The 13,599-nt window shown below is 43.6% G+C and overlaps 1 protein-coding gene across 10 annotated transcripts in view; it reads left to right on the top strand.

The window, feature by feature from the left end:
* ptprdb (protein tyrosine phosphatase receptor type Db) overlaps nucleotides 1-13,599 on the top strand; it is a 151,350-nt gene that overhangs the window by 115,536 nt on the left and 22,215 nt on the right. For 3 of the 10 annotated variants that reach the window (XM_042429240.1, XM_042429186.1, XM_042429179.1), the window contains 17 exons: nucleotides 73-183; nucleotides 2,295-2,564; nucleotides 3,143-3,252; nucleotides 3,722-3,919; nucleotides 4,289-4,414; nucleotides 4,551-4,698; nucleotides 4,792-4,937; nucleotides 5,113-5,257; nucleotides 7,549-7,742; nucleotides 7,962-7,988; nucleotides 8,624-8,741; nucleotides 9,091-9,678; nucleotides 10,102-10,196; nucleotides 10,510-10,766; nucleotides 11,894-11,987; nucleotides 12,570-12,794; nucleotides 12,878-13,038. In XM_042429240.1, the coding sequence (XP_042285174.1) occupies nucleotides 73-183; nucleotides 2,295-2,564; nucleotides 3,143-3,252; nucleotides 3,722-3,919; nucleotides 4,289-4,414; nucleotides 4,551-4,698; nucleotides 4,792-4,937; nucleotides 5,113-5,257; nucleotides 7,549-7,742; nucleotides 7,962-7,988; nucleotides 8,624-8,741; nucleotides 9,091-9,678; nucleotides 10,102-10,196; nucleotides 10,510-10,766; nucleotides 11,894-11,987; nucleotides 12,570-12,794; nucleotides 12,878-13,038 (3,013 nt within the window). The other 7 variants (XM_042429249.1, XM_042429213.1, XM_042429194.1 and 4 more) reach the window with 5 other exon arrangements.

Raw genomic sequence — 13,599 nt, 5'->3', positions numbered from 1 at the left:
ATCTTTCTGTGTGACTCTCTCTCCTCCTCTCTCTTTTTTCTGCTCTTCCTCTCCATCCCTCCATCCATCCAGGTGCGCTCCAGATAGAGATGAGTGAAGAGTCGGACCAGGGGAAGTATGAGTGTGTTGCCACCAACAGCGATGGGACACGCTATTCCACCCCGGCTAATCTGTATGTCAGAGGTAAGAGGGGGGGATAAAAACCAGCCTGTCCTGGCAGAGCCAGGGGAGCACTTAGATTTAAAGGTATACTACAATTCAAAGTTGCCCCCCCCCCCCCAGCCCAACGAGCAAGAGAGAGAGAGAGCAGCGGTGGTCGAGCGAGCTAGAGAGTGACTGAAGAGAGTGAGTGGCAGTGGCAAGAAGGAAGCCATGATCAGAGTAATAAAACGTTTAGTTTCTGATTGTTCTAAAGCACAAATAAACACGCCTCCTCTCTGCTCTGCATGTGTGTGTGTGTGTCAGTCAAACAGAGACGCTGCACACAGCAGAGGAAAGAAACAGAGAAGCAGGAAAACACCGAGTCGACTGAAAGCACAGAGAGATCCCAACCTCACAGCCCAAACTTTCACCAAATAATAACTTACAGGCAGAAGGTGTAGCGTCTTCAGATAAATACACCACCACACACGTCTAGTGGTTCATAAATGATGATTAACAGGGATTATTTTTGTTTGGGTGAAATCCTGCATAGTATACCTTTAAGGATCACATTGAAAATGGATGTGCAGATATTGGGACGTCTATTCCAAGAAGATACATAAGGTTTTTACATCTTCTGTTAGGAATGTGCGTCCATCATATTAATGTGATCATGCTATTAAACCTGCTGTGTTATATAATTCTTTGCTGTAGAGCCATAAAACAGGATGGTTTGAAAAATGAGAGCTTCTTTACATCAGTTAAGGCAGCGCTGAATGTTTCACTCAGGCTATTAATCTCTCTGCCCTCACTTCTTAGCCTTTAGACCCCAGAGAAAAACCAAATCATTGTCTGGTTAAGACTTGTGTTTCTCCCCAAATCTGACAGGCATCTCACCTCCTCAGGCACTGTCTCTTACTCTTTGCTCCTTCAACACACACACATACACATACGCACCAAATGTTTAAATCTTGGAGACATTTTTATTCCCGGGGCCTTTTGCTCTGTTGTCTGCCCACCTCCCCCCCCCTCCCCCCCCTTCCCCTCCCCCTCAAAAAAGGCTTTAAACAGTGTAGCATGCTTTTCTGACTCCAACAAGGCTCCAGGGGATATGTAACAAACACACACACACACACAACTGGATGCTCACATATAAACACACATCTATGTCATACACTAAAAAAAATATATATAAACACATGTGCACGTACGTACACACAGATGGGCAGACGTACAGCCCAGAGTCAGTGATGTGCGTCTAACAGTGCTTGCAGGGCCAGTAAAATCTTGCGGTGCTGCTCAGTGAGTGTTTGACAGGCGGTCTATGGAGACAGCCAGCAGTGGAGCCTTAAACAGGAAGGCTTTCACCAACACACCGGCCGTCTGTGGCTTCTCTCCTTGTTTCTTTCTCTTTCTTCTTTTTTCTTTTAAAGCTTTTCTTCTGTTTGTTGCCACCTTGCCATGCTCTTTTGTCTAACTTGTTTTCTCTCCCTGTCTCCTGTCTCTTCTCTGATATTTTCCATTTTCCTCTCTTTTTTCTCCTCCTCCTCCTCCTGCCGCGCTCTGTCCCACCTCCCTCTGCAGAGCTGAGAGAAGGTTGGTACAGTAACGACTGTGTGGCTGTTTTGAGTCTCTCTCGAGTATTTCATTTCTTCCATTAAACTGCCATTTGTGTTTGTGTGTCTGGGTTGTTTTATGTGCTGCACTGAAGGTTTAAACCTGCCTGTACAGTTTACTCCTTTGAGATATACTGTACCCTGTGTTCTTTTTATCTCTTTTTTTTTTCTCCCTGTGAGTGCATGTGTGTTTGCTGTGAGGTTTTTTTTGGGTGTGTGTCTGTGTGTGTGAGTATCTTTTGTGTTTCAGTTCATAAAATATTTAATAGAGCACACCTATAAACACCATGAATAAAACATTTTGATATCACATGCGCCCTAGTGGTGATGTACCAGACTGTCTGAATGCTTGCAGTCTTCTCTGTATGCCATAAAACTTCATCTGAGAGCACATGGCACAACAAAAAAATATATCATCCTACAGTGTCTATACCCTGATTGTTATCCACTGTGCTGCACTTTATGAAACAACACATTCATGAATTTCTAATGGTCCCTGTCCTCCCGCCTTCCTGCTTTTATTGCTATCTGGTCCAGTACGTCGCGTCCCCCCTCGCTTCTCCATACCCCCGGCAGACAGTGAGATCATGCCGGGGGGGAACGTCAACATCACCTGTGTGGCGGTGGGCTCTCCTATGCCGTACGTGAAGTGGATGCTGGGAGCCGAAGATCTGACGCCCGAGGATGACATGCCCATCGGTCGCAACGTCCTCGAACTGACCGACGTCCGCCAGTCCAACAATTACACTTGTGTCGCCATGTCAACGCTTGGCGTGATTGAGGCGGTGGCGCAGATCATCGTGAAAGGTGAGTTTGACCTCGCCTCTAGTCAGACTCTGGTTCTCTTTGTGAACTGAAACACGTCCATACAGAGTCAGACCTGTAAGTTACTTTACCAGTGAGGAAAGTGATATCCACCACATGGAGACAAATAATTATAGATAATTAAATGTAATCCTTGAAATAAGAATGAAAGAATATTTAGTTTCTTATATATGTTTAAAAAAAGAAGAAAATGTCCTACTGACAGCCAGTTGTAGTATTTATATAAACCACATGAAGAGTTTAGTTTTGAAGTCGCCTCTCTTGGAAGACTGGATTTTTTCTTGATTTCACCTTTTGACGGTGGTTTTCTGTCCTCAGCTTCATATTTAGCAAAACATCGTTATTTTCTGTTTTCTGGTCATTTTCTATGTTTTAATAAGCAGTTGGTGCTCACTGTCTATTCAGTTTAAATTTATTGGTATACATAGTTTATAATTTGGATTAATAAAGGGCTTGTTGAAACTATCTTTGATGTGACTGATTATATTCAGGTTGTTAAACTATGAGAGCAGATGATGGTGTGAATCTGAGTCATCATCAGATTATTGTTCCTCCCTCAGCTCTTCCGAAGGCTCCTGGCACCCCAGTGGTGACGGAGAGAACTGCAACAAGCATTACTCTCACCTGGGACTCTGGGAACCCCGAACCTGTCTCCTACTATATCATACAGGTGAGTGACAGACTCACAAGCACACATTTAGTACCAGTGTAACCACACGGGCACGCAGGTTTCTGAGATACAGAACATAAGATGGCTAAAGCTGCGCTGGATTTTTATATAAACATAAAATCTTATGAAGAGCCTAAATCAGTAAGTAGGGCTGCAAAAGAAAAGGACTTCCTGTCTCTCTTGATAGCAATAAACTCACCAAATTGCTTAAATGAAATCTGGTGTCTTCTGAGTTCTCTCTGCCCACAAGGAGCAAGAATGAAACACAAGCTGCTTTAACAGCAGTGACTGAATGCTCCATTCACAGAACACAGGAAACTTACATTAGATATGTGGTGTATATTTTGGTGTAAATCATGGTTATTTTTCTGTGTGCCAGTGTGTATAGAGCTGCTATAGAGCTGCTTCTCTACAGAGTTGACTAATGCAGCCTTAAATCTGTACATTCTTCCTCTCTTGCTTCCTCCAGCACCGTGCCAAAGGCTCTGAGGACCCCTATAAAGAGATTGATGGCATCGCCACGACGCGCTACAGCGTGGGCGGCCTCAGCCCTTACTCCCACTATGACTTCCGGGTGGCAGCTGTTAACACCATTGGCCAGGGCCCCTCCAGCGAGGTGGTTGAGGCTCGCACAGCCGAGCAGGCCCCCTCCTCACCTCCCCGACAGGTCAGGCTGAAGCCTTGAAGGGTTGAGCTAAGTTATAAAAAGGTTTTACTGTGAATTTATATCTTTTATGTAGGCCTAGAAGGAAAAATGGGGTATTAAAGGATGCCATTTTGATCGTTTATGAAAAAGAAGTTAATTGTTGTGATAGTTCTTTTAAGATACCTTTACCTGAACCTTGATCCTTCTACAGGATGATTCATGTTACTCTGACATAGCAGAGTGTTTTCAAAAACTAGTCTCCAAGTTGCTGCTAGTTCTCAATGAAGTAAATCTACTTTCTTCAAGCCCAGATTCAACAAAGCTTATTCCAGTGAAATTACATCCAATCTTATCTCAGTGCATCATAAGTTCTATGTGTCTGCCCTGCAGGTCAGAGGTCGTATGCTGAGCACCACAACAGCAATCATCCACTGGGACGAGCCGGAGGAACCTAACGGACAAGTTGTGGGCTACAGAGTCTACTACACCTCAGACAACACGCTGCCAGTCAACCAGGTTTGTACCTGCATGGTTTTGCTTAATCTGCTTTTTATTGATCACAGGTGACTGATAACTAATGAGATGACTAATGAGTGTGCATCTGTGTGTCTACATGCATTCATGCGTTGCGTTGTGTATTTGTGTTGTGCAGTGGGAGAAGCAGATGGTGCGCAGCGCCAACTTCATCACCATCCAGGGTTTGACTCCCAACAAGACTTATTATATCAGAGTGTTGGCCTTCACCTCCGTAGGAGACGGTCCTCTGTCCCAGGACCTGCAGATCATAGCCAAGACTGGAGGTAAGACACAGCAGGTGAAGGAAGGATGTCAGCTTCTGGAAAGCAAATATCTTACCTTGTTCTTACTTATCCTGTTCGTCCTCAACTCCGTAGTTCCATCCCAACCTTCAGAATTTAAGGGTGAGGCCAAGTCTGAGACCAGTATCCTGTTGTCCTGGGTGGCCCCACCCCAGGGCGGCCCCGACAACCAGATCACAGGATATGAGCTGGTTTACCGACGAGCTGACGAAACAGAGGAGGTAAGAATGAAAGAAGGGACAGAAGGCGAGAGCTGAGAGGATTCGCTCAGATACAGATTAATATCAGCACCCAAACTTTATCCATTAAAGGGCACTTTTTTCATAATGTCATGCAGAAAACTGTAGTATGAACTTTTTATGTGCCTTCTCACATGTTGTCTTCATGTCCCCTCAGAAGAAAGTGAGCTTTGAGCCGACCACTTCCTACCTGTTGAAGAACCTGAAGCCTTTCTCCACCTACACCTTCCAGCTGGCTGCCAGGAGCAAACATGGAATTGGTGCATATACCAACGAAGTGTCCATCGACACGCCACAGACGCGTAGGTCCAACTGCACGCACTGCTGCGTATGAATGTGTGTGTGTGTGTGTGAATGTGTGCACATTTGCGAAAGAGAGCGAGAGAGAAACGGGTTTCAATTTTGACAATGCAAAAATGAGAATAAACACAAAAACAGCACAAACAAACAGTAAAACAACAGTATTTGATAACATTTGTCTTTTTTGCATTGTCACAAAGGGGCCGTCGTTAATTCAGACTTTAAATGACCTCAGATTGGATATTTCAACACCAAATAACTAAACTGTGATTTCCAGGCAGCTCACTGATGATTGGCAGCATATTAAAAATATTGCAGTTGTTGGCTATCAATCTGAGGTCTGTAAGAGATTCAATAAGAACAAGGTAAGAAGGCAGAGGTTTATAGGTAGAGGTGAGAACTCCATCATGGATCAAGCGCTCAGGCTTGGCTAGGCTGTAAGGACAAGTAAGTTATGGGCAGGTATGTTTGTGTGTTTAAGCTCTAGTCAGTGTTTTTGTGTTGCATCTCTTTTAAGTCATTCACTCGTTTTCATGAATCAAACATTTCTATCAAACAGACGTTGACACCCATCATTCAGTATCTTTGTTCAGTCATCTTGCTCTATAGTCAGAGGGTCATTCTTTTGAAGAGCTTCTGTTCTCCAGTGTTTTGTTTTCATTTTATGTTTCTTTGTCTTTTGTTCTCTGTCTCTCGTCTGCTCAATCTCATCCCCATTCCTCCACGGCAAACCTCACTTCCTCACCTCTCCACCCACCAATAACAACTCGCACACATGACCAAATTACATTTACCCAAACAATCCCTACTGTACTTCCTCAAAACTGGCCGATCAGTTCCTTCAGCACCTCCCCAGGACATCACGTGCACCAGTCCCAGTTCTACCAGCATCCTGGTAAGTTGGGCACCACCTCCTCTGGAGTTTCAGAACGGCATCATTACAGGATACTCCATCCAGTACTCCACCACCGAGGGCAACAAAACGTCAAAAAGAATTGATGGAATTCATCCGGAAAGTTCTCCGTATCTCTTGGAAAACCTAGAGAAATGGACTGAGTATGGCATAACGGTCCGGGCGCAGACGGAAGCCGGAGACGGACCGGAAAGTTTACAGCTGCTTATCCGCACCGAGGAAGATGGTATGTTCCCAAACAAACCTCAATGCCTGTCTTAGGATGATCCGCCCCACTAACAATGCCTACCTCCTATCTCACTAACATACTACTAATGAGCTCAAAGCACCCTAAACTCACAGAGAGTTTCTTCCACTGGCCAGTAAAGGCATTTTGTCTATCCTTGAGCTGCAAGCTAAACGGATGAAGCATTTAAGAGCCGCTGTCAAACCCTCCAGTTTTGAAAACCTCTCCTTTGTTCCTTCAAAACCACCAGAACCGGAAAACTCCTCCTGCTATTCCCTCACCGCTGCTTTCTCTTGTCAACACAACCCCTTTTTTCTCCAGCAGCCGTTTTATCCACTTTTTTTACCAGCCTCTTTTTTTCCGCATTTTTCCCTTTCTTCTTAAATCCCCTATTTTTTTGGGATAAGGGATGGTTGGGATTTCCCTGTCTTAGAATAACAGTATCCCTCACTAACAATACCAAGACAAACCCTCTGGCTGCAGCTCTACCTCAGCCTTTCCTCACCTCGGCCTTCCACCTCCTCTCCACCTCCCAGACAACTATCTGAATATCTTTAAGACAACTTTTATCACTGTAATTTGTTGTGTCTAGATCGATATGTGATATATTAATACTTTATATTCTATTCTCCCGCTGAGAACTCCAGCTGAGTGCTTATGTGTGGGTCAGTCAGATAGCAAGAGGTGGCTGGAGGTTTTTTTTTTTTTCTTTTCTTTTTGGGAGAAGTGTAGTTCTTGGCAGCACCAGAGAGGTTTTTCTTGATAACAGTATTTTCTTTTTGACTGCCTGCCACTGTTTATCTGCCCCTGGCAACAAATCCTTTTCTATCTGCCATTCTTATCTTTCTCTACATTTGCTTCTTATCCTCCACTGCTTTTTTCCTCCATGTTTTTCCTCAAGCACTCTCATTTTTTACTATTTTGACTTTTTTCCCAGACATCAGAGAAGTTTTAGATTTTTTGGAGAGTTGTATTTTTACATTTTTCAACTTTTGAGTAGTTTTTTATCTGCCCCTGAAACTTATCAATTTTTTATTGAAAAAAAATAATAAATAAACTTAATAAACTTTCACTTAAAGTGAAGGCCTTGACTTGAGAGGTTTGAGTGCCCATCATCTGTGACCCTTGACCTCTATCCCAAAATGCATTTTTAGTTCCAAGTGGTCCTCCGCGAGGGGTGGAGGCGGAGACTGTGAACGCCTCGGCCATTAGGGTGAAATGGCGAGCACCGGCACCCGAACGGCAGCACGGTCAGATCCGAGGCTACCAAGTCCACTATGTGAGGATGAACTACGGCGAGCCTCAGGGTCAACCCTTCATCAAGGACATCCTCATAGAGGACTCACAGGTAACAACACCACACCTGATAATCAATAAAACCACAAGCAACATTTTATAAAACACTTTTAATAAGTTTCAATACAAATAAAGGTCCTCTCTATCTAAACCTGTCTGTTACCTCTGATGATAAAAGATGGTTCATACTAGTGAAGCTTTTCAAATCACAACCAAAATATTAACAATTGTGTGTTTGTCTCCTTTTTCTCTTTACCGTTCCATCGTTCAGTGGGAATATGATGATTCGACTGAATATGTGAGTAGACCTGTCTTTAAGCTGTTTATTTAATAATAATAATAATAATAATAATAACAAAGCATGGAGAGTAGATGAGTCATATTTATGAGATTGTAGCTTTAAAATCTCCCAGGACCTAAGTGAGGGCTTAAAACCCAGCAGGAGGTGCTTTTTTCATCTCTGCATAGTGCGTTCTCCAGGATTTTTAATAAAAGACCCTGAAAAACACACCGATAACTGATGATATGAGTTATTTGTAGGTATTGATAAAATACTGTGATTATTTATGCTTTCCACATTCCAGGAAATGAAGGAAATATTACGCTGTGTTTAGATGATGAACCACATTTTGAACTCTAATGAGATCATTTGATGTAGTTTGATTTACACATCCCAGAGCAGGAGCCAGGTGAACAATGAAAGAAGAAAAAAATAACTTCAAAATTATGTTTTCTGAGAAAATGATTGTAGGTGTAGAAAAACCTGAGTAAGAATGTGTAGTTGAAGAGTCCCAGATCAGTGGAGCTGCTCCTTTATGACTGCTCCCAGACTTTTTGATGAAACTAAACCCTTACTCATTGCCTTAAGGGCACATAGAAAGTAGTTGCCTTTGCAGAGCTTTGCAGTTGACCATGCTTTGTGTTTTTCTGCAGGAGGTAGTTCTTGGAGATCTGAAGGCAGACACTTCCTACTCTGTATCAGTAGGGGCTTACACCGCCAAGGGCGATGGTGCTCGTAGCAAAGCTGTTTCTGTCTGCACCGCCCTACCGTGTAAGTAAAAAGACATCCGTTAATAGAAACATACAGAAAAACATAAGACTACAATAACACACACACACATACTCACATAAGCAGTAATGATCTTTGAGACTACTAGCGTCACTAATGATCATTAGAGGCTATTAAATCACTGAAGTGCTTTATGTCTCACTCTGCCACACCTTGCTATGCCAGTTAGAAGCCAGTCACTTGCTGCCATATTAATCATATTTTGCAGTTTTGCTTGAGGTTATGAATAATGTGCTTTGCAATTATCTTCTAATTATCATTTTCTTTTCACCTCTCTCTCTCTCTCTCTGTCTCTCTCTCTCTCCTGCTTTCACTATATCTCTCTTTCTAGTGCCTGAGAAGCCCAAACTGATGGTGAGTGCAACTGATTCAGGCACAGCTGTGCTTCAGTGGTACCCGCCTCCCAACCCACCCACCCCACTTCTGGGTTACCGCCTCACCTTCGGCCGCGTTGATGTCCTTCCCTTTACGGTGGTGGAGTTCCCCACCAAGGAGAACCGCTACACCGCCCAGGACATCCACAAGGGAGCCAACTACGTATTCAGACTCTCTTCCCGTAATAAGATGGGCTATGGAGAGGAGGCAGTGAAGGAGGTGACTACTCCAGAAGATGCCCCAAGTGGATACCCAGAAAATATTATCTCAGAGGAGGCTTCTGCCAGCTCCCTCCGGCTGGCATGGAAATCAGTCCCACTAATTGAGCAAAATGGGAAAATCGTGAAGTACTCAGTGCTGTACAAAGATATAAACAGTCGAGGAAATGCTTCGGAAGTTGTGGTGCCCGCTCCAGGGTCGAGTGTTTTGTTGGAGGCTCTGAGTGCCGATACTGTGTATGATGTCAGGGTGTGCGCGTTCACAGCTGTCGGCCCCGGGCCGTACAGCCCCAGTGTCCAGTTTAGGACGCAGCGGCTGGACCAAGGTAGGACTCACGCTCACTTTCTAACAAAGCCATCTTCATTACTCAGGATGCAAGATGCACTTCCATACAGCACATTTGTGCATATATCATGCACACTAACTTCCACATGCACACACACACTCAGACACACAACTGGTGACAACATCCTAAGTGTCATTTTTCGTTGTCTTGTCACTGTAGTCTTAGACCCAACGTCCTTTTCTCAAAGCAAGGTAAGAGTCTTGGGTCTTGGGCGAGTATCTCTGTCCAGTCACACTGACTGTGTGTTGATCAGAGCAGATAGCTAGCTTGAGACTGGTACTAGAGAATGAGACACAGGTAAGGCCATTACCTTTGATTCAGTAGAGAGATCACTTGAGACTGTGGAATCAAATTCACATTTATTTGTTTGTTTTCTTTCTTTTTTTCTGTTTTGCATCTTAGTTTTTGCCACCAACTTCAGAGTAAAGGCTGCTATGAAGAACTCTGTTCTGCTGTCCTGGGAGATCCGAGACAAGAACCCCGCCCAGCCTTTCACTGTAAGTAGATTTACTTGTTACCGTATTAAAAGTATGGCCAGATCTCAAATAGCAGCAAGTAGCGCAGAACAAATAAAAGCACATCCTGAAGTATCTGTATTAGTGTTTAAGGCTCTTTATGCCCCTTAAAGAGGCTTCTATGAAACAGGGGAAATCAAAAATAATGGCTCATCTTTAATAATAGCCTGTCTCAAATATGTCTGCTTCCCCTTTGTTGAAGTAAATAAAGGCATGACTGCTGTGCTGTATTCTGGGTTTCAGCCCATATGTGCAATTCAACTCTCAAACAATGTGACCCACCCCCCATGTCCAGATTCTGTATGGAAAGGGCCAGTCTGTGGAGGTGGACGGGAAGCAGACTCAGAAGCTGATCACCGGCTTGGAGCCTGACACCCAGTACTCCTTTCTGCTCACTAACCGGGCCAACAGCGCCGGGGGCCTGCAGCACCGTGTCACCGCCACCACCGCCCCAGACATCCTGAAAACCAAACCCACCGTGGTGGGAAAGACTAACGCTGACGGCATGGTGACTGTGCAGCTGCCGTCTGTGCAGACCACAGCTAAAGTCAGGTACTGAGGAAAATTAGAGTGACGGGTTTTTGTAATAATGTTGAAGAATTAGTTAATTTTAATGAATAGATGTGGGTGTCTTAATGGTAACCTGTGCAGAATTTGCTCCAGTTCAGTTCTTGTCAAATGAATTGTTTCTACAGACCCTGTGAGGTAATTTCAGTCTTTCCTCTTGCTGCTGCTTTTCATTTATTGGTCTATCAGGAGGGATTTCTCTGTCTCAGAATTGGCAGCAAAGCAAGTCTGAGAACTCCCACACTAGGCCAAATGAAAGCACAAAGCTCATAATCTCATCTGCTTTTTGTAACCAAGAACAAATATAGATGCCGAGTGGATGCAGTCGTTAGTATTCATCTGTAAAGCACAGTATGAATCACTCCAGTGCTACTCACATCCTCCAAGAAAACCTTTTCCTGTACTTTCTTCCTGTCACTTTGGGTTTTTGAGTCCCAAACAGCATTTTGCCCTTTTAGCGTCTACAGACACGAGTCCATCTCAGCTTCATCCACAATAGTAACTTGTGACCAGCTGGATGTTGAATTTAGTGATAATAATAAAACACACAATCAGCAATTTTAAAACTTGATTTGCTCTTTAGAGATTTCTACTTTGATGAACTTATCTCCTACTGTCCTCTCAGATTCAAGCACATATTCTTTTTTATCTTGCTTGCTGTTTCAGCTTCAGAGCTTCTCTCTACTGTATCTCAGCATAGTGTATGTTTAAGTGTAAGCGTGGAGCAGTGGAGTGACTCATCTACTGGGGGACACATGGATGATTTTAGTGCGGGTGCTTCTGGTCTGACTGCTACTGAAAAACTCCTCGACTCCAATGATGTTTTTGTTTTTCTTCCCACATTCAGACAAGGCCTTCTCCACCAAAAGCCACCACACGGTTTTGATTTACAGCCACAGTGTCACAGCTGCTGCAGCAATATACTGTGTTAATGGAACAATGTCACAGCAGCAATGTTACTTTCTCCAGAGGCTGAAATGATGAAAAAATGTCTAGTTAATAGTTCATGTTCCTGTAGGTCTAAACCCAGTGCATGCTGTGTTTCAATGCTGTGTTTCAATGCTGTGTTTCAATGCTGTGTTTCAATGCTGTGTTTCAATGCTGTGTTTCAGGGGTTACTATGTGGTGGTCGTACCACTGAAGAAGCAGCGAGGAGGAAAGTTCCTGAATCCGTGGGAGGAGCCTGACCAGATGAACCTGGATGAGGTGAGAATGCAGCAGACAGGCGATGATACCAAACAGCTAATGAATAGCTTTTTATAAGATAATACTGATGTTTAAGGTGATGCTCGTTAGGTTGATGGTGATGAGGAGGTATTGGCCTGATTGGTGCTGATAATAATAAACAATGTAAATATTTATCTTATTGTATCTGATTATGTGAAGTGGACGACGTGGCCCATCCTCTATCTGAAGAATACTTTCAACTGTCATTTCCCATAATTCCACTTTCTGCCTTTTCCTAAAGACTTCATCACCTCATTACACTGTTCTGAAGGCACATTCATGTGTATGAGATTAGTTTCAATTGAGTTTTTATGGTGCCCGCTGTCTCAGTGGATAAATGTGGCAGCAATTCAGTTGATGATGAAGACTTTGACTTTGGGCCTTTGATGTTACACGTTTGAACTGCTGAACATTATAAATAATTGTTGCCTGTTCTTCCCTTTTTTTTATCCTTTTTCATCCTTTTCTGTCAAACTCTGTGCTACCTTCGTTTGGAATTTCTTTTACTCTGTCCTCCGTGTTTATCTCCGTCCATCCTTCCTCCATTTTCTTCCATTTCAGCTCCTGAAAGAGATCAACCGGACCAGCGTCAGTCGCGCCCTTCGCATCCGCAGACAGGCTGGCCAATCAGATCCCAGGGCTTATGTGACCGCTCACTTTAAAACCCTCCCCCTGGAGTTCACGCTCGGCGACGGGCGGAACTACGGAGACTTCCGCAACCGTCCGCTCCAGAACGGACAGGAATACGTGTTCTTTGTGCTGGCGCTGCTCGACCTCTCTGAGAATGTGAGTAAAAACACACAAACCATCCAAAAAGCAGTTTTTTGTGTCTGAGTGAGAATGTGTAACGAAAAAATGTTTTCCTCCAGACCATGTTCGCCACCAGCCCTTATTCTGACCCCGTGACCTCATCGGATGTGGATCCTCAGCCAATCGTTGACGAGGAGGAGGGGCTGCTGTGGGTGGTCGGGCCTGTGCTGGCTGTCATCTTCATCGTCTGCATTGTGATTGCCATTCTCCTCTTCAAGAGGTAAGGACAGCACAATGAACGTTTTTAAGAAAGGTAGGCAGAAAGAGGAAGAGGAGGGGTGAAAGATTCTGAGTTTTTATGAATATGAGAAAAGAAAAATCAGCTTTGATAGAGCAAGATCATAAAAAACATGTCGGTGCTGCTTTAGATGAGTTAGTCATTCATCTCTCAGATAGGTAAACACAATTTATAATTCATTGTATTAGCAATCTGGACTATTATATAATTACATCTAAACTTGTTACTAAATCCAAAAGCTTTTGTCTTTTACTCAGAGCGCAGCTGAGTTTTAGTAAAAGCCCAGTTGGTTCATTATGTGTCTCCATTATTTATTGGAGCATACACGAAACTAACATTAAGTTATATTTATTGCTCTTCTGCACTGCTTTAGGGGAGACAATTAACATCCCAATCTGTTCGTCTGTTATCTTAATCACGGCTGAGTTTAGCTCACAACTTCTCACAGAAATTGAAATGTGTGTTCTCTGTAATCTGTTTGTAAATCTATGTACAGGGAGAAAACTTAGCTAACACAACGGATGGAGGCTTAGATAACATTAT

Source organism: Thunnus maccoyii, chromosome 2 (genome assembly GCF_910596095.1).
Source record: "Thunnus maccoyii chromosome 2, fThuMac1.1, whole genome shotgun sequence".
NCBI classification, from domain to species: domain Eukaryota; kingdom Metazoa; phylum Chordata; class Actinopteri; order Scombriformes; family Scombridae; genus Thunnus; species Thunnus maccoyii.
The sequence above is the reverse complement of the archived record's forward strand: the minus strand, read 5'-3'. Positions and strand labels throughout refer to the sequence as shown.